Source organism: Fusarium graminearum, chromosome 3, assembly GCF_000240135.3.
Source record: "Fusarium graminearum PH-1 chromosome 3, whole genome shotgun sequence".
Lineage (NCBI taxonomy): Eukaryota > Fungi > Ascomycota > Sordariomycetes > Hypocreales > Nectriaceae > Fusarium > Fusarium graminearum.
The window spans coordinates 541,024-564,326 of NC_026476.1; the positions used below are offsets into that span (position 1 = coordinate 541,024).

The following is a 23,303-nucleotide window of genomic DNA, read 5'->3' on the forward strand; positions in this document are numbered from 1 at the left end:
TATAATTCAAAATTTCCAAATTGAAGCTGTCAAATCTTGAATCTTACACCACCAGCAACCATGGCGACCACCACCAAACCCCAAAAGGCCTCGCCTTATCTTTTTGTTTACAACACTCTCTTCGCTCTTGTTCGAATCGCTCTTTTCGTCAGAACAACTTATCTATGGACGCAGCAAGGCAACGGTGCTGTGTGGGATGAACTCAACGTCACGGCGCGATGGACAGAGACTTTTACGGTGATGGAAGTGCTTCATGCGGTCGCAGGTCTTGTACGCGCTGCCCCAGCTACAACAGCGTTGCAAGTCGCTGGACGAAACACTATTATCTGGGCGATTACGAGAAACTACCCCGAAGTTGGGTTCAGAGAGGATGCCTACAGTTTTATGCTCATGGCGTGGAACGCAGCTGATGCGGTGCGGTATCTGTATTTCACGCTTCAGACGGGAACGGGATCTGTGCCAGCGTCTTTGACATGGTTGAGGTATGCAAACATTATCAGATTAAAGATTGAAACTAACAGATGACCAGATACAACATGTTTATCGTGCTTTACCCTGTTGGTATTCTTTCAGAGATGAAGCTTGTTTACGAGGTTATTGTACCTTCTCAGGCACGAAACCCCATATATCAGTATCTGCTGTGGTTTGGTTTGGCTATTTATGTCCCTGCATTTTATATCCTTTTTGGACACATGCTAGCTCAGAGGGCAAAGTTGAACCGATCTATGTCCAAGAAGCAGTCTTGATTTTGTCAGTTGACTTCGTGTTCAAGTTTCTGATATAGAAATACTTTATAGGCAGGCCACATCATGGGTTGGCGGAGAATATAAAGACCAAGGTCTTGTATTGTCAGAGGAAGCTGTCTGTCTATAGAGGCAAGATTCATATAATGATATCAAATTTCAATTTCAGCCTCATCAGATATTAAGTATCCTGTTGGTAGCCCTACAAAGTAGTTCATGCCGGACTATCGCAAGTATCACTAACCTTGACTGAATTACCAGTGGCCGCATCAGGTCTTGAACATGGAATAGTTATAATATGTCTTGGACAAATTCGAGCCAATTCAATGACTGGACGTCAGGTCTGAGCATACGACACCGTATCAGTAAACGAGATCCAACATCTGAAACCTTGCCTTCCATCTCAAACCACACCTGTGACAGTACTCTCTGCCGGGCTAAATTTGGACTAAACGGATAAGAATGCCTTGTCGCTTGGCATCTCAACCAGGGAAGCTTTTCATCCGATGTGACGGTGAGAGAATCTTTTGGATAGACAGTCGCGCCGGGAACTAGTTACCTCGGCAGTAGCCGCATCTTAGCTGTCGCGAGATACATGATGCTAGGCCGAACGAGGTATTGGGGTTGGACTCTAAAATGGCATGTTACATCGTCTTGGCAAAGGCATGTTCACCGTAGGTATTGTTAGCGCTTGATGGGAGTTGTAGCAGGTTGGCAGGTCTTGTCGCATCGGAGTGGTTCTTGTACAGTCAATTAATCTCGAATATTCGTTGTATGTATCCCGATATTCGCTGTACATCGAAAATAAAAGAATTCGCTTTCATCGGTAGATCCCAGTTATGAAACCCGCTGACATGGGTACCGTATCCAGGGTCTTGGATGATACCATCCCGCGATGATTGTCCCGCGATGTTAACCGCTTGAAGACAAATCCGATACATTGAATTGATGAATTATCTTTGAGTCAACAGACAAAGACATGTTGTACAAGTCGTCACGCGTTTGCGGTGGCTCATTCGTTCACGTTGATCAGCGGCGGTAACTACGCGCGCAAGTACCGTATCGAGCAGGGTTTGGACGAGTACGACGGTGACGAGATGATTCGCTGAGACGTATGTTAATCGCAATTAGAGTGGCAGTGAATATGAATCAAATAGCTGAGCCTCGTGTCTTATTCATGGTCGCTTAGACATTATGAGAGAGACGACACGTGTAAAGGCCAAGAGAAAGACAGACTCGACAGTAAATTGTGCTTAACCCAATACTATATGTAAACAAGTCATACTGGCGGTAACAAATGCCAAGCAGACCCTTTATGCAGGAGTAGGTACACAGCCTTCAAAGGACGCGCAATTGCCAAGACACAGCCTCTCCAACGATCCCTGCACCGATAATTCTATGTGGAGCGAGTTATCCAAGACCCTTAGCCGGGTACTGTGATTTAATTACGGTGTCATGATAGCAGATTAATTATGCCTTTTGGGCAGATGCTATTTGCCGACTCGTATAACACGGGAGGACCAGGCTAGTGAATCAACACTGAACTAGCGGGATTAAGCTCCTCTGTACAGAGTACTCTGTAAAGTGAAGCTGTTTGACACTCTGACAGTGACTGCTTCTGCCAAGACTACGGTTAACTCGGCGTCTGCTCACGGGGTTTCCGCGTTATTACGCCAAGGTCGCAGTCAAGCCGCCAAGAGGGGATATTACCAAAGTACAGATCATCACAGGAAAAGACTTTTTTTTATTCATGTTAGCTGCCGTTCAAGCTGTCTGAGCCCCCTACCCCTGCCTGGCACTGACAACTTTCATTATTATATCTTACTTGCACTTCCCGTTTCTTTTCTGTTCCCCAAACTTGACCCCAACACAACAACATCACCTCCAACTACCATTCATAATGTCTGCCCCATACGATCCCAACCAAGGGTAAGCAGCAGCACTACAATAACAGTATTAAAATAATAATACTAACTTATTCTCAGCTACTACCCTCCTCAGCAGGGTGGATATCCCCCTCAAGGCGGCTACCCTCCCCCACAGCCCGTAAGTTTATGAACCCTCATCCCCAAACCATCACCACTAACAATCCCCAAGATGCAGTACCAGCAAGCGCCACCACCCCAAGAAGAAAAGAGCCACGGCTGCTTCTACACATGTATCGCCACACTCTGCTGTTGTTGGGTCTGCGGAGAGACCTGCGAGTGTTGTCTTGAGTGCCTCGACTGCTGCTGTTAATCACACCACCTGCATTTCTCCCCCCCCCCCCCTCCAAACAAAGCGCTTGGAGATAATAAAGAATGCATGATTTTTATTGCCCTTTTTCTCATTACCCCTACATAGCTACTGGGTCTCTCATCCAGCTTCTTTTTTTGTAGCTCTCAAATAACGGCCTAAACACAATACCACACATGTCATCAACACAAGATTTAAGCCTTGAATAAAGTTATCCCCAATTAAATACTCGTGCATGTGTAGTTTAAATTAAACTTGACGCCCCTCCCACGCGACATCGTTGACAGTTGATGTTGGCCAAGCATTGAAAGTACCTGTAACTTATAAGCAATCCATCAAGCACTCACGACAAAAACATACTCTGGACTCTGTTTATCCTTAATCTTATTACAATCGCAATAAGCAGGACACGTAGCAGTCGGTTTCGCTGAAGAAGCAGTGATTGCAGGCTCTCTACACGGCCTACAGCGAGAGTTGGCCAGGCACTGGAAGTATCTAGACAGCATCAGCATACAGACGCCCGTGTGTCTCTAACAAATGCATGCTAGAGTTGAGGCTTATTCTACTTACTCGGGACTTTTCTTGTCTTTTATTCCCGAGCAGTCGCACTCTGCCGGACAGCTCTTATTCGTCGTGGGCGTGGGGTCGTTGACCACGATGATCCTGACCAGTCCTGTCGAGATGCTCTCGGTGTAAGTGCCAGGAGGCATTGTTCTGTAGTCTGTGGGCGGTGCTCTAATGTCATTGACGATGTGCTCAAAGGGTCTTGGTTCAATTGCGACTTGCAGAACCTCATCCGTCGTGTCCCTTTCATGCCGTGGGATGGCATGGGAAGCGGTGCAGAGGAGCAGGACTGCGATGCCCTGTAAAGACAGCATGGTGAGATGAGTATTTCTGACGGTTATAAAGCAAATGGATGACGATTATACTTTCTCTCATACAGCCAGTACAATTCCTCAATTCGACCCAGTCGTCTGGCTCTGGGTTTATGTAGTCACCCTTCGTCCCAGGCCACAGCGACGCCATGGACTCGTATCACCACTACCGACCAACATAAAGAAACACGCGCAATCTTTGACATCATGGTTTTATTTGTGTTTATCCTGTGTTTGTTTCTTTCAACTGACACGGACCGGCCCCAAGGTGAACAATGTCGACGCGGCGGTGTTGCAGTGTTGCGTCTACCATCAACGGTACAATCGAGACACCGTGATTGCAACGATACTGGGGTCAACAACTTGCTGAATATTCTTGGAAATTACACATCAAACTCGCAGATATTTTATCTCATAAGATGCAAATTGAAGCGGACGGCAATCTCTCCTCCAAGCGCCCCAGTCCCAATTACCAAACATCCATACAACCTCGCCTCGAGGCCCTAATCTTTGTACAGCACCGTTACCATCACAGATCAACAATGCCACCTCATCTAAACCCCAAATCGAACACCAGATCCGATATCCAAGACATTCTTATCATAAATCATCATTCGCGACGCCTACTAAACACCATCCCAAGATGCGATTGGTCTCTACACCATCAAAGTGTCTCGGCCACAGCATAATTCACCGACAGCAATCCGAAGCAAAACAAAAACGCTCATCGTCTATTCAAAAAATTGCACCGTCATAATCTATCTATCCCAAACCCATAGTTTACTTTACTCCTTCGTCACAGTTCTCTTCTCTTCCCTTGTTCGTCGCCGTAGCACAAAGTCCCTCGTCCTCGCAACGCCTTTGTAGAAGCGACCATCCACGTCAACACCGCGACCCTCGAGATTCGACAGCACGGCGTACAGCGCCACCCAGACCAACACGCAGACATCCCAGATGTGGGTGAACCACCAAAAGACCTGGTTGCCAAGCGGGCACGTAGCATACTCGAATTTCCACTCCCACGTCTCTTGGTCGAACCACAGACTCAGCAGACCAGCATTTCCACCGAAATCGCCCATCATGCTGCGCACCGTGATCTCGCGGCGGCCGGGGATGCCCTCGCTTCCTGGGATCTGCTGTGCCTGGGCGTCGGACCAGGTAGCGACTTGCCATGAGCGCTGCGAGGGGTCTGTTCCATTTGTTTGGTTGATGTAGTGGTACGTGTCGCAACCTGCGTGGTCGTGGCCGTTGAGCATCAGACCAGGACGGCCGTAGCCTTTGCCGGGAGCATTGCTCTTTGCGCTCATACCCCACATGCCCTCCAAGAAACCACGAGTAGCATCAACGCTGAGCTGGTTCTGCTCCTTGAGACCTCCGCCATCGGCCGCGGTGTGAAAGTCAAAGAGCGGTGCGTCAACGCAAATGCCCTCGGGCTTGTACATGGGAATATGCGTAAGAATCAGCGTAAACTCTCCCTTGTACTGCACAGCACCAGAAGTTCCAATGACGCTGTTGATGAAACCGTACGTAGCATCCTGAAGAGGAAGAGACTTGGCTGGTGTATCGAGGTTCATATCGTTGACACCGATGATGCGCAGCTGAGGAATCACCCTTGTAGAATCGGGGTTTTCATCAGAGTACAGAGTAGCCCTCGTCTCAGGATCCGTAATGGGCAGCTCAAAACGAAGCTCGTAGTTTGTCTTTCCAAAAACCCGTTCAAAGCGCTCCAATCGCTCCTCGGTCAAGTCTCCAGCATATCCAATATCGTGGTTTCCTGCCACATTCATCATTCTCTTCTTCCAAACCTTCTCTTCCTCGCTACCATCCAAAACTCCAGATACTGTGTAATTGACACTTGGGTATTTCGCCAGGTCGTCCGAAAGCCTCTCGGTTCCTTTAAACACGCGGTTCCAGAACCGTCGGCCTCGCTTCTCGAATTCCTTGTCGTCGATCCACTGGCTACCGACGAGGTCGCCCAGCACTGACACGTGGGTAGGGTTGGTCCACCAGTTTACTTGACGGTAGATATGCGCCAGATAAAAGTCGTTGCCCCATAGATCGAACCGCTTGCGCTGCGACATGAGCCAGTAAGGAAGATCCTCCATGAAAACATCAACGATATCATGGATGATCTGTCTAACTCGCTCGCGGAAGCACCAATGGCTCGTCTGAAAAGTCACCTTTTTGTAGGCAGCCTTGATATGTGGGAATGTGCCCAGGTAGTTTGTAATAATCGATGTGTCGCCCTCCAACTGGGGATCGCCCAGCGCAAGCAGTCGGAAGGGCGCAAGCTTCGCATGATCGTCGACGGTAGGCTTCGAAGGCCAGTGAAACTTTTTCGTCAGGGAGTACGCCTCGTGGCTATCGCGCGACTCGACGGGGAATGCGCATCCTTGGATGACGGGGAAGAGGTAGAGGTAGAGAGTGAATGCTACCGAGAGCGGCACCAGCAGGCGCAGGCCATGGCGGAGAAAAGCCACGACGTTCATGTAGCCGACCTCATGCGCGAGCCACTTTGGGGCTATTTTATTAAAAATTGGCCAACGAAACTGTTGGCGAGAGCAGCGCAATAGTTGGCAAGAAAAGAGAATAAGGTGGTGATACCCCTGGAATGCAGATGTTGACGACACGTGAAGACAAAAATGGCTTAGTCATGCTAAGACCCCTTTTCAAGGAGTAAGGGCAGCATTGGTTTGAAGGAGGTGTTAGTTTCAGAAAATTGGAAACTATTATCTCGAAACCGGTTTATTGTTAATTTTCTAATTGATTACAGAAAATACCTACGTTGGTTGAACCTTGAGCGTTGAGGGTTCGTTTACTGCAATGTCCAGATCCCTCCATCAATTGATGCTACCTTAATTCAAGATCTGCACAGCATCCTTGCTTATTCTGTAAACTGTTCAATTGGGTATCTATTGACTTGCAAGATTGTATCAAGATCCTTCAAGAGTGTGTCGTTTGCGCGTTTCAAGCCCTGTTTTGATGTGTTTCCTTGTAGGTAGCTCGTTGAATGGCGAGACCTAGTCCACTGCGATGCCAAGATGCAGTTGAGCACAACCATGCACCGCCAGGGCTCTGTGTCATCAGGCAATCATTCGGTGCTTGCACATATGAGCTTCATCTCTTCATTCCTCGTATGTCTCATCCTCCTCCTGAGGCCACTCCACCTCAAACTCTGGATCATCACCCTCATGCTTTGCCACCGCAAACACAACCAAGCTGTTGTTCTTCAATCCCAATTTTGCAGGCGTGCTCTCTCCATTCCCCGTCTTGAGCTTGACCCATCCCGACGAGGGATCGTTGGGAATCTTCAATGCGCCATACACAATGGTCGAGTCCTCGTCGACAGAGGTGTTCTTGGGAGGTGAGATGGACGTGGTAAGACCCTGGGGGTATCGATCGGTTATGACGCTGATAAGCTCGGCGGTGACGTTGGAGAAGGGTGCGAGGGCGTCGATGAAGAGGTAGATGGTATGGATGCCGTGCTTGAAGCGCACAGAGATGTGTGCGTCATCAACGTCAGTCTGGTTTCGTTAGTGTCTGGCGGTCAACAGGTGGTCGGTATCTTACCATCTTGTCGATCTTGGGAGGTGTAAGGTTTGAGAAAGACGTCAGAGGTCAAGGAGTCGACTTCTAAACTCTCTTCTTTGTTCAATCCATGAGGGGTGGCATTCAATTCGGTGGGGCTAATCGCGGCTTTGTCGCGACGTCACGTGGGCCCGCGTAAAGTGAGTTGGATCAGTCTGTCAGCAATTGAGCCTCAGTAAATCAGATGAACAGTCAATAAATGTGCAAAAACATAGAATATCTGTTATAAGATCCGTAAGAACGAGAAGCCAGTTGGTGTGTGGGTTTGCTCTGTCTTGATACAGGTAAATATCATGGCTGTAGCTTGTATCACACTGGGCATCAACATTGGATCCGAACAACAGGGTGCAAGCATCAAAGTCCAAAGCCACCACATTATTGATACGTCACCTTTTCAAGGATGAGATGACTCGGTGACATCTTATAGTCAGGTACCAGGCTGACAGTAAGGCCCCGATCAAAGACAGGTTCGATAGCATGTCTTCTAGAAGGCCATCAGTTCTCAGCACCAACATTAATTACCCTGTACACACCACACCGCGGAAGACGTATGGTACTAAAATAAAGAATAAAGCCGTGCAAAAAACCGTACATTAGCACAAACGCACTGTCCATCAGATGAGCACTTCGCATCATCCATAATCAATTCACATTACCTATTCAAATCTATCACGACGACAAAAAGACATCGGGCCTTTGCTGGTTATCGTGGTTTAATACCAAGACCAGCCCAGACCAAGCCAGCCCCTCTTTACTCTTGTCTCAATTACCGACAACAAGCGCAAGCGAAGCGAGGCAACCTCTTTCTAGCATCAACACCAAGGAAAAGCAAAGAAAAACACCGCCAACACCACCGGGATTGTAAACTCCGGGCCTTGTCGTTCTCCGCAATCACCGCCGAGCAAAGATCCACAACTGAGAATCAGCCGCGCAGAAACAAGGCTAGTAGGGCAGACCACCGCAGAGCCTCACGTTAATCTTGGCCTTTTGATCTATTGCAGCGAGAGGAAATACTGCAACAAAAATATCTACCATGACCTCCGCTCCGTCATCCCGGCCCGGCTTCACACCATCTGGCGCCGCGATGGCCTCACCACCCGACCTGGACCTGGCCTTCCCGCAGGATGCCTTCCCCCGCCTGTCGGTCGCAACACCCACGCGGCTGCTGCTGGGCACAGTCTCGTCGGCGCTCGTGGGCTTCTCGCTCGGGGCGACGCAGGGTGGTCAGATGGCGCAGCTGCGGTTCCGGGCCGAGCACGCCCACAAGATGCCCGACACGACGACAGGGTGGTACTTTTACCACAAGAGCAAGAACTACCACGCCATGCAGGGCGGCATCCGTGAGGGCTTCCGCATGGGGTTCAAGACGGGGTTCTGGAGCCTGTTGGCCTTGTCGCTCGAGAGCACGGTCGATCGTTATCGCGGGGCCAGCGACATGTTTTCCACCACGATAGCCACGCTTACGGTAGCTGGCGCGTTTTCACTCTGGCGTAAGTTTTCTTTTTTACTCAATCTCAATCCAAATCCAACCTCGGCTGCATGCATTGACTAAGAGGATGGTAATTGCGCAAAAACCCCATACGGGGAATTCCCACTACCACTAAAAAGCATGGCACCTGCAGCCGAGAGATGGAAAGCGACGGGTAGATATTGCAAGATCAGAGTCAAAGAGTGGGGGGCTAACAAGCGCCGAACATCGGCGTGTGCATCTAGATCGCCTGTCATTAACAACCGCCGCCCGGACCGCGCGATACGGGCTCATGTTCGGTCTCGCGTACGGTGGGATTCAAGACCTCGTTGGCTTAGCCCGAGGCAGACCGATCGGATATGTCGAGTTTCTTCGACGTCGACGTTTGGCTATTGAGGATGATGCTCGAGTATTGTAGCAAGTCTAAACATACGCATATGTTATTATTGTACAATTATTGAAGATATTAATATCACGACTGGAAACATCAAATGCTTCATATCCGCATTGACCAGGGATCTACCGGTGCAGAGATCACCAGGAATAAAAAATCATTAGTGTCGTTTCGTTATCGGGGCAGTCCGAGTTTTTTGTCTTCTAGGTGGACGCCTCTCCCGTGAACCAGCCCCAAGAGAGGGGGGAGAGCGGCTTTGCTCGGTCTTTTATGGAGCATGATCGATAAGCAGACAGCAGTAATAAAGCTTCTAGCGAGATGGAACATTTTTCTGTGTCACTGCGACTGAAGGAGACTAAACTGTTCCAGGCTGTTAGGCCACTCGCTGCATGCAGCAGCAGGGCACGAGTAGACAAGATAGACGGGCAGACATGGGAAAGCTGATGATATGGCAGCAGAGCCCCATTCGTCACGTCCATCTCGGCATATCGTCTTATCTACCGGTTGCAACGATGACAGTTGGCAGCAGCAACGTCTTTACTACAGAGTACAGAGATCCGTATTCCGCACCCCTTCTATCCTTGCGTAATAGAGACCTAATTGACCAACCCCAGACCCAATCGTCATCAGAACCAAGTCACAAGACCCTTTTCATTGTCTCATCTCAAAGCACAAACCATCCAAATGCCTGTCAAATGTTCCAGTCCCCAAAGAGTTAAGAGAATGCTTGTGATGCATCTCCAAGGTTTCCCCACAATGCCCTGTGCTGTTCTTTACCCAATTACATAACACGTAATCTGCTGGGATCGCGGCCTGTTGCGGCATCCAAAGAAACATTCAGCGTCCTTTTCTTCCCCAGCTTCCTAATCTCTGCCTCGAGTCGCCTCTAACCAATCACCGTGTCGATCGCCAACTCTGCCACTCCCCCACGCCCCTCAACGGCTACATTCGGTTCTCTTTTTTAGAATGATGCAAGACTAGCTTCACTTTTTTAACAGCCACGTGACGGCTGATAAGCTCCGTCTAGGTCGCCATCGTTCAAGGATCTTGGAGAAAGGTCCCGGTAATCTGGGGCCTGTCTACTGTGTATCTCCTTTCGCCCTGCCTTTACTGACCTGGCAGCTGTTGGTCCTTGATATCACGGGTCCGCACTTCGCTCGGCCATTACGGAGAGAACAAAAACAAGGGGGTTCGTTTAATGCGTAGCCTACAATCATGACTAGCAGCTGGGAATATCAATGGCGAGAAAAAAAAAAGTTTGGAATGGGGAACGGGGAACGGGAGGATAGGCTCACGATAGCGCCACCTCCATCACACGCCCCTGGAGTTGCGGTGCTAGACAGATCCAGGCACCGCAGTCAACCGACAATCTAGTGTCAGTGCTAGACCACCAGATACAGATATATTAAGCTCTCTGCCACCCGTTGCTCTTTACCCAATCTCAACAATATAGAATTAACTTATCTTGCATCATCGCACCGACCACCCTTATCTCTTGCACGTAAAACAACAACAACAACAACAATACAACACCCACACACTTGCTCAACACACTTGCTTGGATCCATACTGATCCAGCCTTTCCATCAACACCTAGGACCTCTTTCCAACTACATCTCAATCTCATATAATGAGCTCGGCCCTTCGGCGAGGGACTGCCCAGCCCCTTCGCTGGGCGACAGCATCCTCCAGCGCCATCACCATCAACACTCTCCGACCATGCCTGGCTGCCCGCCGTCACATCCACTCTTCTGACCGACGAACCAACACCATCGTCGAGCAGCGCCAGATCCGCGACCCTCTCCCTTCCGTCCCCAGCAAGGCGCCCCTCTCCGTACTGCCTCTGATCATGATCCTGCGATCCCTGGCCACCATGACTGTTTCTTCCTCGCCTCTCCTCCTACCTCCTTCTCTGCACGTTATGGGAATCCTGGCCAACACCTCCAACCCTATCCTCAACCCCGACAAGAACCCCCTTCTGCGATTCTTCCTCAAAAAGACCTTTTACGCTCAATTCTGCGCTGGCGAAAAGTCACCCGAGATTAAAAAGACTATCGACGGACTCAAGAACATTGGCTTCAACGGTGTCATTCTCAACTACGCCAAGGAGGTTGTCCTCACTAAGGACGAGGGCGCCGATCTCAAGAACGCTGCTGTCGAGACCGAATCAGCCATCCAGAACGAGATCCTCCCCTGGGCCCGAGGCACCCTTGAGACTGTCCGACTCGCCGAGCCTGGTGACTTTGTCGCTCTCAAGTTTACTGGTGCCGGTAGCATCGCCCTCCACCAGCTCAAAGAGCGTATGCCTCCCAGTCCCGCCATGTACAAGGCCATCGACTCCATCTGCCAGCTTGCCCACGAGCGAGGTGTCCGTCTTCTCTTTGATGCCGAGCAGGACATGCTCCAGGACGGTATCGATGACTGGACTCTCGAGTTCATCCGCAAGTACAACAAGGGTCTTGGTGAGGCTGTCATCTTTGGCACTTACCAAGCCTACAAGAAGAAGTGCCCCGAGGTTCTCTCTGCCCACCTCAAGCTCGCCAAGGAGGAGGGCTTCGCTCTCGGTGTCAAGCTTGTCCGTGGTGCTTACCTCAACTCCGACCCCCGTGAGCTCTTCCACGACACCAAGGAGGACACCGACGCCTGCTTCGACTCCCTCTCCGCCAGTGTCCTCACCCGCGAGTGGAACGCCGACGTCAAGGGTTCCGGTCCTTACCCCGCTGCCAGTCTCGTCGTCGCCTCTCACAACGCCGAGTCTGTCCGTCTTAGCCGTGCCATTATGGAGGCCGGCCGTGCCAAGTCTGACATTGCTTTTGCCCAGCTCCAGGGCATGGCCGACGAAGTTAGTTGCGAGCTCGTCGAGGCCAACCAGCAGGACAAGACCATGAACCTGCCCGCCTACAAGTACCTCGTCTGGGGTACCACCGGCGAGTGCATGAAGTACCTCCTCCGCCGCGCGCACGAGAACAAGGATGCCGTGCAGCGCACCAAGGGCAGCCGAGATGCTCTTTGGCATGAGCTTGTCCGACGATGCAAGAGCGTTGTTGGCCTTGCTTAAATGAACAAAAAAAATAAAAATAAAGAAAAATCGGGAATGGGAAAGAGAAAAGAGCTTTATATCATTGTCTTTTGGGATTTCTTTTGTTTTGCATCATGGGTAGCGATCAGGAGTCCGGGGCGTCCAGCATCTCTATACCAGAGATAGATCAAGCATAGATGAAGAAATGACTTACGTTTTAGTCTTACAATTATTCTGATTTGACAAGTGATGTCTTTTTGTGATGAAGCTTTTAGATTCGTCCTTTCGTGACTCAAACACCCCGTAGAGCCATGGCGCCTATGACAAGCGACTCCATCTCCTTCTGTTTGACCTTTTCATCCTGGATATCGTCTAGCCACTTGAGTCCATTCAACTTGTAGTACTTGCGTACTTTGGGTACGTCAGTAGCGATGGATATTTGCTCATCAGTGATGGACACAGCCTCTCCCTCGACATTAGTCTTGAGATGTTCCCAGATTTGGTCTTGGGTCAAGGGCTCAGCACCGTCCTCTCCGGGAAACGTGACCTTGACAACGACGAGGTCCTGGGTTGATGGAGAGATACCATAGCGACGGTAGGCATCAGCAATCTGGACGATCAGTCAGTCCCTGTTAAAGTACCGTGAAGAGCAAGGGTCATATTACGTTATTAGAGGAGCTCATTGTGCACACGATCTCGGAGTGAACGTTTGGCGTCCTGAGAGCGCCATTCACAGCCGTCGACGTAGCCTTGAATACGGCAGACAACAACTGAAGTCTCGAAACAACCTGCTCAATAGACAAACCCCAGTCATCAGAAATGCCCTAGATCTAAATCGGGTGGCCCGACGGAACTCACCACTGAGGCATCAATAAAGGCGTACTCAAACTCGGGGTTCCGGGCGAGGAGCTGCTGATGCAAAAAGGCCGCATTCTTGACACCACGGAACAGGGCGACGTAGACCTTGTGCGAGGCAGGCAGATGTTCGAGAGTCACTGTTTCGAGAGCCATGATGGGACTAAAGCCGAGAGAGCCGTTAGACTCAGACTTGGCAAATGCGTGATGATGCTACTTGGCAGGAGACAGAGACAAAAGTTCGTTTGCTTGCTCGCTTTGGAAGTCTGCTGATTTTTCGTAACCTTGTCGTAGCGCGACGGTTGAGATGATCTTCTGAGTTGAGAGTTTCTTGTCTCTAGTTCTGATTCTTTGACAAGTGTGGTTTAGTGTGGAGGGGTAATATTTTTCGGGAGTAGTAAAGTTCCCCTCATTCATCACATGTCGTTTTACTGTGTTTATACTGTATCTGATCTGTAAGACTCACAGATGTCTTCTGCACTCAAAATTAAAGGTTATAACACGTCACCTTAGTAAGGGCAAGCCGTGTGACAGATAAATACGTCAGAAATTAAATGTAATTCTTCATTTCCGGGGTGATGCATGCATTGAAGCCATCTTTGATCGCCTCGCCCGTCCGTTACTGTTACACACGCGTGCATCGCTCTCGATACCAATGAAAGCCATACCAATGGAGGATCAAAAGATCTACCCGTTGACAATGTGTTCTTTGTTGAAATACCGCCGATGCTAGGCCGCGCCACAGTCATCGAGTGCCGTGGTGAGAATAGGAGCAATGCGAATGGTTGGTTGTCGACTTGCGTCTGCTTGGCAGACTTGTGCAGGACAGGAAATAGTTTTACAGAATTAATAGAAACAGTGACAACACGAATAGCTTCATGTTTGTTTAGGTATAGTGAGACCAACTAAGTAGGGTTGCATCATCTCAGGTTACATGCAAATCATACGATGCCACCTAAAGAGCTTCCTCTCTGGTAATTGGATTTCTTGGTATTCATTCTTTGACTCCGCTATCCAGCTGCGCATGCGTGTAACGAATCGTCATCGTTGTGTGACGGGACCTCCGATGTGTCTACTCCAGCCACAGCATCATGACGCTTCGTACGGCACATTCACCTCGTGGCTTGGCTTTGTCTTGCCCAGAAATGGACCAAGGTCTAGACCATCATCACCAGTCCTTGGTAAGGCGATCCCCCTTGCGTTGTGCTGTGCCGCGCAGCCCAGTCCAGTCCAGGGCCCTGCAAATCTCCAAGTAAACTTTGATGCCCGTCTACGGAGAATTCTTCAATCTCACACATCCTGGCTGAATCGACAGTGCTGGGCTGGCTGGCGTTTCTCTAACCACCGTTATTCTTTCTAGAAGGCATCTCCGTTGAGTCTCAAACAGTAATCTCGATCGATCAAGATATGGTTTATTTCACGACTCTATTTGATCTGTGCTTTGCAGAACAGAATACGGTCTTTCCGGGGAACCAGGACTCACGATTGACATGCTCTACTGCACGTCAGCCCCAGGCAGTTGCGTACTGTAGAGGTAGGTGTATCTATTTTAACTCATGAAGCTAAATCTCTAGTGGGATGATGGATGGATCGTTACAACTTGGCATGTAGACGATAACCAGATACCATCATCTTGACCTTTGACTTATAAGACCAAGACATAGCAGCCTTATAACCCCTGTTTCTATTGTCAATCGAATCTATCCATTCATTTTCAGTGTCAGTTGTCTCATTGATTCTGTCTGCAACACATCATATTTCATCATATATTAGACAGCCACAAAGACCAAATCTAGACCATTCCAGTCTCATCCTCCCTGTCCATCCCGTCTTCCCTTCTCTAGGCTCAATTTACCACCCTGTACCGGGTTGTCGAGCCGTCCCCAGGCCTCCACACAACCCTTCGCAGCCTTTAGGCCGCTAATGCACAGCGCATTCCCCGCCAAACCCATCCCCTGTACAGTGCCAGCGTCGGCAGCGACAGCTATCCAAGTCCACCAACTGCAGTTGCAGGCGCAGCCACGGCTAGTGACTCGTAGAAGAGCCAATATGATGGAGGCCATATCCCAGCGCAACTTCAATTCCTCCTCCATCGCCAACCTTTCCACCCCAACGTCGCAGTCGTTGACGTCGCAGCCAGGTAGTTTATACTGGCCATTCGACGCGCGATCATACTCCGCCCTCGCATGGGCGCCCGATACCTTCGCTTACAACTGCAACCCTTCTCTCGCCGCTGTCAAGCCTTCTGCTGCGACTTTGACTAAACCCACTGGGCGGCGCCCGCGCCAGCCTGCCGCGATATCTCGTTGCACGGCCAGGACAAAGGCCAGAACCGCGTCTCCTGCGAGTGCCGGCTACAGGAGCGCTCCCTCTTCAGCACCATCCTCTGCAAGATCCTCACCTGCTTGCACGAGGACCTTTTCTCCACGCCCCAAGTCCAAGATGCCTGGTCGACCTCTGAAGCGGGCTGCCAGCAGTGGTGAAGACGACCACATTCAAGCGCCAGGAAAAAAGCAGCCCCGATTAGAACGAGGACCCGATGATTTTTCCAGCGTTGTCAAGAATCGATTGCAGTCTTATACACGCACTGGTCAGGCTTGCGACAGGTGCAAGGTACGTCATGAACCTCAGACCACACTCATGATAACACAGCTAACGCGCAATCTATAGGTGCGCAAGATTCGATGCGATGCCCTCCCCGAAGGATGTTCCCACTGCACCAACCAGAACCTCGAATGCTATGTCACAGATCGCGTGACAGGTCGCACAGAGCGACGAGGATATATGCAGGAATTGGAAAGAGAAAAGAGCGACATGCTTTCCCACATCCGCGATCTCGAGAAGCTACTCGACAACAAGGGCGTTGAGGTCAAGCCCTGGGAGTGGTCGCCCTACGCGCAGTACCCTTCGGGCGTAAACTTTGACGACATGGGCAATCCAATTCCTGATCCAAGTACTGGCGAAACATGGTCCCAGGTTGGCAGCGCATGGGTTAAGAATTCTTCCTCTGGCTCCAACGCTGGATCAAGTCCAACCTTTCCTCGCACTTTGGAATCTCGACCCCACGACAATCACCTTGGTGTTGGTTTCGACAGCTCTCCTTTGAGCTCAATTGGAGGGACCAAACTGTCAATTCTCGGCATGACAGTCGACCTCGCAAAGTTCGAAGCCGACGAGCCACCAATCGATGCAAAGCCCTCGGCGCCATTGTACAACAAGTCGTCGCAATCCTTCCTCCAATCCGCTATGCGCATCAACCCTCCCATGCACGTCGACATGCCCTCTCGTGAAGATGCATTCACCTACGCCGAGTGGTACTTTATGACATTCTCCGCCTTTCTCCCACTCCTCCACAAACCTTCATTCATGCGTCTAGTAAGTTGAACTCAAACTTTCAGTATACAAATACTAATCGCGTGACAGTTGACACGCATGTACGACGAACCTAATTTTGAGCCTTCAGTGGCGGAGCTCGTTACCGTGCATATGCTTTTCGCCATCATTTGCTACCAGTATGGTACTCGAAATTGGCAGCAGGTCGATCAGCGCACTCAAATGAACGACCTGTCCAATAAGCATTACCATTTTGCTTTGAGCAAGTTCTTTGAGTTGACATGCACGCAGGATCTAGCTTCGGTTCAGGCGATGGCCATGATCGTCAAACATACCAGAGCTTTTCCCAAGTCTGGCTGTGTCTCAATCATTGCCAATCTTGCGCTGCAGCGTGCGCTCGAGCTTGACTTGCACCGAGAGTCGAGAAAACCAGGTGAAAGCACCAATCTTCAGCATGAACTCCGAAAGAGAACATTCTGGGTCATTATGACTGTTTACATTGCTGTCAATGGTCGTCGTGGCAGGCCCATGCCAATCACTATTGAGGAATTTGACGTCGGCTTTCCCGAGCCTATCGCAGACGAGCTCCTCTCGGATGAGGGCGTTGACACATCCCGCAACATTCCCTGCCCTTACTGGCCGGGCATTGCCAGTTTCAAGATTATTCCCATCTACTTGGAGATGTACTCCAACATTTACAGTGTGCGACGAGATGCGCGCAATTATGTCAGCATTGTCAACGCGCTCGAAGCCAAGATCAAGAACTGGGAAGATGAGCTTCCTGGCTTTTTGAAGATGGATCACGCCGAGCAAACAGAGCAGACACGCATGGCAGCTGTCTACGCCAAAACCTGGGCACTCGAGTTTCGACTCTGTCTGCGACATCCTTCAGTGGCCATGACAAGCGACAAGACGAAAATGGCAGAGAACATGTCAATCTGCGAGGAAGCCTCGCGGAAGATGCTTCAATGCCAGCTTGAGATCCAAAAGTGCAAGTGTCTCGATACTACGTGGTATCAGACTTCAATGTACACTGCTGGTGTTTTCACCATGCTGGCTGCCATGTGGGAGAGGCGATTTGAGACGACGCCAGAGGCCATTGCTGCCTTGCGCGAGGAGATGAACGGCTGGGTCGGCATTCTAGAGGAAGCCGGCTCACTGCTCGGTAAGTTCCAGCAAATCGTATACGAAAATGTCAGAGCTAACAATGTCACAGGATCGGGAACCAGTATTGGTGCCGAAATTGGAACCATCATTGATCGTACAATTGCGTGGATCGATCATGACATGCGCAGCAAGGAACCCAAGAGCACCCAGCCCTCCATCACACCGGAGATCAAGCAAGAGCGGACTGCTCAATCTTCTGCTTACCCGACCCCCCAGATCCCATCTACAGTGTCCAGTGGAGGCACTCAAGGCGAAGTCTCATCTGCAAAGAGTTACTTCCCAGAGCCTGAAATGAATGGACAGGCTCCTTATCCCACACTTGCCTACAACGAGCCCACACAAAACGGCTTGGCACCTGCTTACGACACTGGCGCCATGTTCTACAACACGCCTGCGCAAGCCGCAGTCACATCATCGGCCCTTTCGTCGTCCGTGGCGCAGGTGAACCCAATGCTCGCATTTTCTCAACCAGCCCAGGTACCCCAGCCTGACATGCTCTGGCAGGGTCGCGGCAACACTTGGCACGACTGGACTTCGGCCATCTCTGACACCCAGGATCGGTTCAGTGCATCCACTCTTTTGACGCTCGGAGGCAGTACACGAGATTCCTCCACCGGCGCAGGCGTCCCGGGCGTCACAGCCAGCCCATCAGCAAACGACATCAACAATATACAGAACGGAGGCCAGTGGCCCCTGATAATATTTGACCAAATGGCGCCAAACGGATCTTGATTATGATGTGAATAGGGACCAGTTGTCCCCTTGTGAGCATTTATTGGGGCGTTCTTGGTGGCGTTTCCGGGGAGAATCGCCACGGTTCAACAAAAAGGGTACTTGGGACGGTTGTATTGTACGATGTCTAACGATTGGAAGATATGGACGCTTTGCATGGTTGGAGTGTTTTGAATGTGTGATCAGCTTTGGATCAACGTTTTTAGTATATAGCTACCTTATAGACTGTACATTATGGATGCAAAAGTGCACATTGTTTTACAAAATGTCTCCCAAACTCTAAACTTGTGATTTCTCGCTACAAGATTGTACATTCATTGAACTTTAAAGACAATATTGCCTTTCATACATGTCAGTGCTTGGTGTTGAAGGATTGTTACTCAACCATTTACCCGAATCTTTTCCGAACCAAGCTACCCACTCTTTTCTTGTCGCGTTCAATTCCAAGCTCCACGTCCAAGATATTGCGAATCGACCTCTATCAGGAACTCTTTGCGCAGCCGAATTACATCGTGCGCGGCTCTTGACATCTCTATCATCATCTCTAACATCGCCGACAAGATGGGAAAGAAGCGGCGCGGTCACCCCGACATCGAGGAGGTCCTGCACCGTCCTTGGTGCTACTACTGTACGAAATCTTGCGCCGTGCACTCTTGTATCTTGATCGCTAACATTTATCATCAGGCGAGCGTGATTTTGAGGATTTGAAACTTCTCATCTCTCATCAAAAGGCTAAGCACTTTAAATGCGACCGCTGTGGTCGTCGTCTCAACACCGCAGGAGGTTGGTTACCTATTCCTAAATCTTGTACACAAACTAACGATTACAGGTCTCTCCGTGCACATGAACCAGGTCCACAAGGAAAACCTCACGCAGGTCGAAAACGCGCTTCCCAACAGACAAGGTCTCGAGGTGGAGATTTTTGGCATGGAGGGTATCCCCCAGGAAATGCTCGACCAGCACCGCAACCGCATCCTCCAGAACTTCCAGCAGGCGCAGAAGGACCGACAGATCGCGACCGGAAACCCCCTGCCTGGTCAGGGCCACCAGCAGAAGAAGATCAAGACAGAGACGCCGGATGATTTAAAGAAGAGGTTGGCAGAGTTTAGGCAGAAGAAGAAGGAGATTGCTGCCAATGGAGGCGTGGATCCTGATGCTGCTCCTGAGGCTGTAGAGCCTCAAGCTGCTTTCGTGAGTATTTCTGGTCTTGTGATGATGGCTTTGCTAATGTTTGTAGAACGCTCCTCCTACGTATGCTTCACAAAACCCCTACGAACAACCACCCTTTCCCCAAGCTCCCGCCGCCGTACCACCTTACACCTTTGCAGCCAACAACCTCCCCGCACGTCCATCATCCGGCGCCGCGCTTCCCACTGCGACAGGTCTTCCTCAACGTCCCACACAAGGCGGCGCATGGAACGGCGCACCAGCAGCAGGCGACGACATCGATAACCTGATCCGCATGGCGGAGGCGGGCATCAAGCCAGCAGCGCCAGCGGAGGAGGAGGGTGAAAAGAAGAAGAAGGAGAAGAAGGTGAGGATGTTTTACGACGATGCGGAGGTTAGTCCCGAGGAGAGAATGGCGGCGCTGCCGAGGTATGCGTTTGTGCCTGAAGTTGGGGCGTAGAGTTTTTATTGAGAGGGATTGCTTGCATGGTTGGCGTTTGGTTGTAAACTAAATGGTTAATTTGATGTTTGATGCAGACGAGATGGCTGCAAGACAGGCTGTTGGTGTGATTGTGCTGTTCGCCGGACGGAGTCTTTGTTAAACAGATGCTGTGATAGGAACCCATCGTAGAGAAGTCCAGATTGAAGTATGCATTTCCTTTACCAGGGACTTGCTACCAGCTCAGAACAAGTGATACTAGGAGCAAGTACTTCATCAGCTTAACAGACTCGGGTTCATTGCTCATGACTTGTGGTCAATTGTCAACACAAACTCGACCGATCATATCAGATTACCCTAGCAAATAAACAATAAAAATAAAATAAAAACACCTTGTTACTAGTCATTCTAGTCAAAGACGTGGCATTGTCACGAAACGACATGTCAGAATAGTGAAGCGATCTTGGGGAGCGATCTTGGGGAGTATTAGTCTCAAGCCGCATTCGTCAAAGTTACCCTGCAGCCCTGGAACACATTCTCAATAGTGCTCTATCCTGAGCTTCAACTTGTTGTTTGACAGTATTATCAGGCAATTGCTACTAAAATAACTCAATGTTTATCTTTTCTTATTCTGTTTGTTTAGATTTTCATCATAGCGTGGGTCATTGGTACATTGTTTATTGTCCGATGGATATCTGGATGATCGCTGTTCTTGGTGCTGTCGCAAACCAGCCCTGAATCAAAACATCACCAGCCTCAAAAGCAACGTCAAAAACAAATAGCTCACACACCTTGGGTCCCATCGCTTGACTCGAGACCCATACGTTTAATTGACCTGTCCGTCTTTGTAAGGGGTCAAGCACATGCATTGAAGCACTCACAGACTAACAGGGTCCCCCTAGAGCAGTGGCCCCAGCGCGTTTCTACAGCAACATTACCCCCCATAAACTGAAACCTCCACTAATGTAGAGAAAGAGAAAACAAACCAGACGTCACCCGCAACCATGCCTCGCTTCGGCAGCTTAAACTATACTCACTCTTTTCAACAAACCGCCAATTATACTAACATACCAAACCAAACAGCAGGTGCCAACATCTTTGTCTTGTCTAGACTCTTTTTTATTTCGTTTTTCTTCTTGTTCGAGTAACCCTCAACATTTGTTTCTATGATCCATTAGCTCATTCCCAAGAGCGCGCCTCTCATTTTAGTACTGTCCCGCTTTTGTTTACTTTGTAACGCCTTCCTCACCGATACTGCTGCACGCCACAAGAGAGCTCGAGGTGGTGATCTAAAGTTTCCGATTGCAACAACACCGCATAACGAGTAAACACCGATATTATGGCTATTACAGCCGCTCCAGGCGCTTCAGGGCAGTCTTCTATTACTGTTGCTGGTAGGATACACCTTCAAGATGAAACACTCCAGTCGCTAACTGTCTTCAGTTCGAGTTCGTCCATTCACAATCCGAGAAGCTTCGCAATTGTCAGTCGCCAATTCGATACAGCGAACCTTGTCGCTAACTATAACGCAGACAAAAGAACAATGACGGTACCATCTTTCTCGGCGACGGCTCTTTGGCTGCTGCGCCTACACCAAAGCTACACCAACGTGGTATTCGAAACGTGATCAAAGTTGTCGACGACCGTTGTTTGTGCGTTTATTCCTATCACAGCCATGGCAGAGGCTAACAATATGCAGAGTCTTTGATCCTCCCGAGGATAACCCCGTTCAGAAATTTGGTCGCTCAGTTGTCCCCTCATCGAAGAAAGTCAAGGACCAAGTTTTCGCCTTTGACCGTGTGTTTGACGACAACACCACCCAATCCGAAGTCTACGAAGGCACTACCCGAACTCTCCTCGATAGTGTACTGGACGGTTACAATGCGACGGTTTTCGCCTACGGCGCCACGGGCTGTGGAAAGACGCATACCATTACCGGCACTGCACAACACCCTGGTATCATCTTTATGACGATGCAGGAGCTATTCGAAAAGATCGACGAGCGCAGTCAAGACAAGGTCACAGAATTGAGTCTCAGCTACCTCGAAATTTATAACGAGACCATTCGTGATTTATTGGTTCCTGGTGGTGGAGGCAAGGCTGGCTTGACACTCAGAGAGGACAGCAACGCAGCTGTTTCAGTGTCGGGATTGACGAGTCACCACCCCAAAGATGTCCAAGAAGTCATGGATATGATTGTCCAAGGAAACGAATATCGCACAGTGTCGCCTACCGAGGCCAACGCCACTTCATCCCGATCTCACGCCGTTCTCCAGATCAACGTTGCCCAGAAGGACCGTTCAGCCGGTACCAATGAGCCTCACACCATGGCCACCCTCAGCATCATCGATCTTGCTGGCTCCGAACGAGCGTCTGTCACAAAGAACCGCGGCGAGCGCCTTGTAGAGGGAGCCAACATCAACAAGTCCCTTCTCGCCCTTGGAAGCTGTATCAACGCACTTTGCGACCGTCGACAGAAGCAGCACGTTCCCTACCGAAACAGCAAACTTACTCGACTTTTAAAATTCTCTCTTGGCGGCAACTGCAAGACCGTCATGATTGTCTGTGTCTCGCCATCGAGCGCGCATTTCGATGAGACGCAAAACACCCTTCGATACGCAAACCGGGCCAAGAATATCCAGACCAAGGTGACGCGCAACGTCTTTAACGTCAACCGCCACGTCAAGGACTTTTTGGTCAAGATTGACGAGCAGATGGCCTTGATCAACGAGCTCAAGGCGCAGCAAAAGAACGCCGAGGGCATGTTCTTTGCCAAGTTCCGAAAGCAAGGCGAGAAGCGGGATGCCCTTGCGCGAGAGGGAGTTCAACGACTTCGAACAGCCTATGAGCACTCTGCTACTGAGCGTCAGGAGCGCATCAACAACATGAAACGACTCAAGGGCTTCGAGCGACGGATCGGTATGTTGTCAGGATGGATCGCCGCATTCGACACTGTTTGCGACCAGCGAGGTGATGAAGACTCGATGCCCCAGAACCTAGTCGCCATTCGAAAGACGGCTCAGGGTATCCTTGTCGAGCTGGAGAATAGCCGACACCATATCCACCAGAAGTGGAAAAGTCTGATTGGGAGCGAGCTATCGACACCGCCCTATCACACGCCCTCCAGCAACTGCATGTGGCCGACGGCGCCGATACTGGAGAGACCGACCAGTTGACTCGCGAGGGCGAGCTGCTCAAGGCCAACTTTAATCGTGAGGCGTACAGGGAGGTACTTGAGCAGGACAAGGCCGGTGAAGCTGCCATGGTCCAAATGCTCCTTACCGCCCA

The 23,303-nt window shown here is 50.1% G+C and overlaps 11 protein-coding genes across 11 annotated transcripts in view; 7 read left to right on the top strand and 4 right to left on the bottom strand.

The window, feature by feature from the left end:
• Positions 1–60: 60 nt before the first annotated feature.
• Positions 61–746, top strand: FGSG_12648 (uncharacterized protein; the record flags this gene model as incomplete). Its single annotated transcript, XM_011325045.1, has 2 exons — positions 61–482; positions 530–746. The coding sequence occupies 2 exons, from the start codon at positions 61–63 to the stop codon at positions 744–746; spliced, it is 639 nt and encodes a 212-aa protein (XP_011323347.1).
• Positions 747–2,605: 1,859 nt separating this feature from the next.
• On the top strand, positions 2,606–3,204 carry FGSG_04881 (uncharacterized protein). The gene is made up of 3 exons (XM_011325046.1): positions 2,606–2,672; positions 2,729–2,789; positions 2,841–3,204. Exons 1-3 carry the CDS (start codon positions 2,644–2,646, stop codon positions 2,979–2,981), a joined length of 231 nt encoding a protein of 76 aa, XP_011323348.1. The 5' UTR covers positions 2,606–2,643; the 3' UTR covers positions 2,982–3,204.
• A 340-nt stretch (positions 3,205–3,544) lies between these two features.
• Positions 3,545–3,688, bottom strand: FGSG_04882 (uncharacterized protein; the record flags this gene model as incomplete). The annotated part of the gene is made up of 1 exon (XM_011325047.1): positions 3,545–3,688. One exon carries the CDS (start codon positions 3,686–3,688, stop codon positions 3,545–3,547), a length of 144 nt encoding a protein of 47 aa, XP_011323349.1.
• A 950-nt stretch (positions 3,689–4,638) lies between these two features.
• On the bottom strand, positions 4,639–6,342 carry FGSG_04883 (uncharacterized protein; the record flags this gene model as incomplete). Its single annotated transcript, XM_011325048.1, has 1 exon — positions 4,639–6,342. The coding sequence occupies one exon, from the start codon at positions 6,340–6,342 to the stop codon at positions 4,639–4,641; it is 1,704 nt and encodes a 567-aa protein (XP_011323350.1).
• Positions 6,343–6,978: 636 nt separating this feature from the next.
• FGSG_04884 (uncharacterized protein) lies at positions 6,979–7,426 on the bottom strand (the record flags this gene model as incomplete). Its single annotated transcript, XM_011325049.1, has 2 exons — positions 6,979–7,377; positions 7,424–7,426. 2 exons carry the CDS (start codon positions 7,424–7,426, stop codon positions 6,979–6,981), a joined length of 402 nt encoding a protein of 133 aa, XP_011323351.1.
• A 1,048-nt stretch (positions 7,427–8,474) lies between these two features.
• Positions 8,475–9,327, top strand: FGSG_04885 (uncharacterized protein; the record flags this gene model as incomplete). Its single annotated transcript, XM_011325050.1, has 2 exons — positions 8,475–8,931; positions 9,050–9,327. The coding sequence occupies 2 exons, from the start codon at positions 8,475–8,477 to the stop codon at positions 9,325–9,327; spliced, it is 735 nt and encodes a 244-aa protein (XP_011323352.1).
• Positions 9,328–10,810: 1,483 nt separating this feature from the next.
• Positions 10,811–12,381, top strand: FGSG_04886 (uncharacterized protein). The gene has a single exon (XM_011325051.1). The coding sequence runs from the start codon at positions 10,934–10,936 to the stop codon at positions 12,359–12,361; it is 1,428 nt and encodes a 475-aa protein (XP_011323353.1). The 5' UTR covers positions 10,811–10,933; the 3' UTR covers positions 12,362–12,381.
• Positions 12,382–12,576: 195 nt separating this feature from the next.
• On the bottom strand, positions 12,577–13,508 carry FGSG_04887 (uncharacterized protein). Its single transcript, XM_011325052.1, has 3 exons — positions 13,181–13,508; positions 12,988–13,110; positions 12,577–12,932 (listed from the first exon to the last, which is right to left on the bottom strand). The coding sequence occupies exons 1-3, from the start codon at positions 13,331–13,333 to the stop codon at positions 12,615–12,617; spliced, it is 594 nt and encodes a 197-aa protein (XP_011323354.1). The 5' UTR covers positions 13,334–13,508; the 3' UTR covers positions 12,577–12,614.
• A 2,111-nt stretch (positions 13,509–15,619) lies between these two features.
• On the top strand, positions 15,620–18,409 carry FGSG_04888 (uncharacterized protein; the record flags this gene model as incomplete). Its single annotated transcript, XM_011325053.1, has 4 exons — positions 15,620–15,790; positions 15,848–16,552; positions 16,601–17,675; positions 17,727–18,409. 4 exons carry the CDS (start codon positions 15,620–15,622, stop codon positions 18,407–18,409), a joined length of 2,634 nt encoding a protein of 877 aa, XP_011323355.1.
• A 472-nt stretch (positions 18,410–18,881) lies between these two features.
• FGSG_04889 (uncharacterized protein) lies at positions 18,882–20,115 on the top strand. The gene is made up of 4 exons (XM_011325054.1): positions 18,882–19,037; positions 19,094–19,192; positions 19,239–19,600; positions 19,647–20,115. The coding sequence occupies exons 1-4, from the start codon at positions 18,971–18,973 to the stop codon at positions 20,034–20,036; spliced, it is 918 nt and encodes a 305-aa protein (XP_011323356.1). The 5' UTR covers positions 18,882–18,970; the 3' UTR covers positions 20,037–20,115.
• Positions 20,116–21,558: 1,443 nt separating this feature from the next.
• The window catches only part of FGSG_04890 (uncharacterized protein), a gene marked incomplete at both ends in the record, with an annotated part of 3,394 nt that continues 1,649 nt past the window's right edge, over positions 21,559–23,303 (top strand). Inside the window, 3 exons of the mRNA XM_011325055.1 lie at positions 21,559–21,638; positions 21,715–22,934; positions 23,084–23,280. Coding sequence (XP_011323357.1) covers positions 21,559–21,638; positions 21,715–22,934; positions 23,084–23,280 — 1,497 coding nt within the window. The remainder of the gene's footprint in view (positions 21,639–21,714; positions 22,935–23,083; positions 23,281–23,303) is intronic.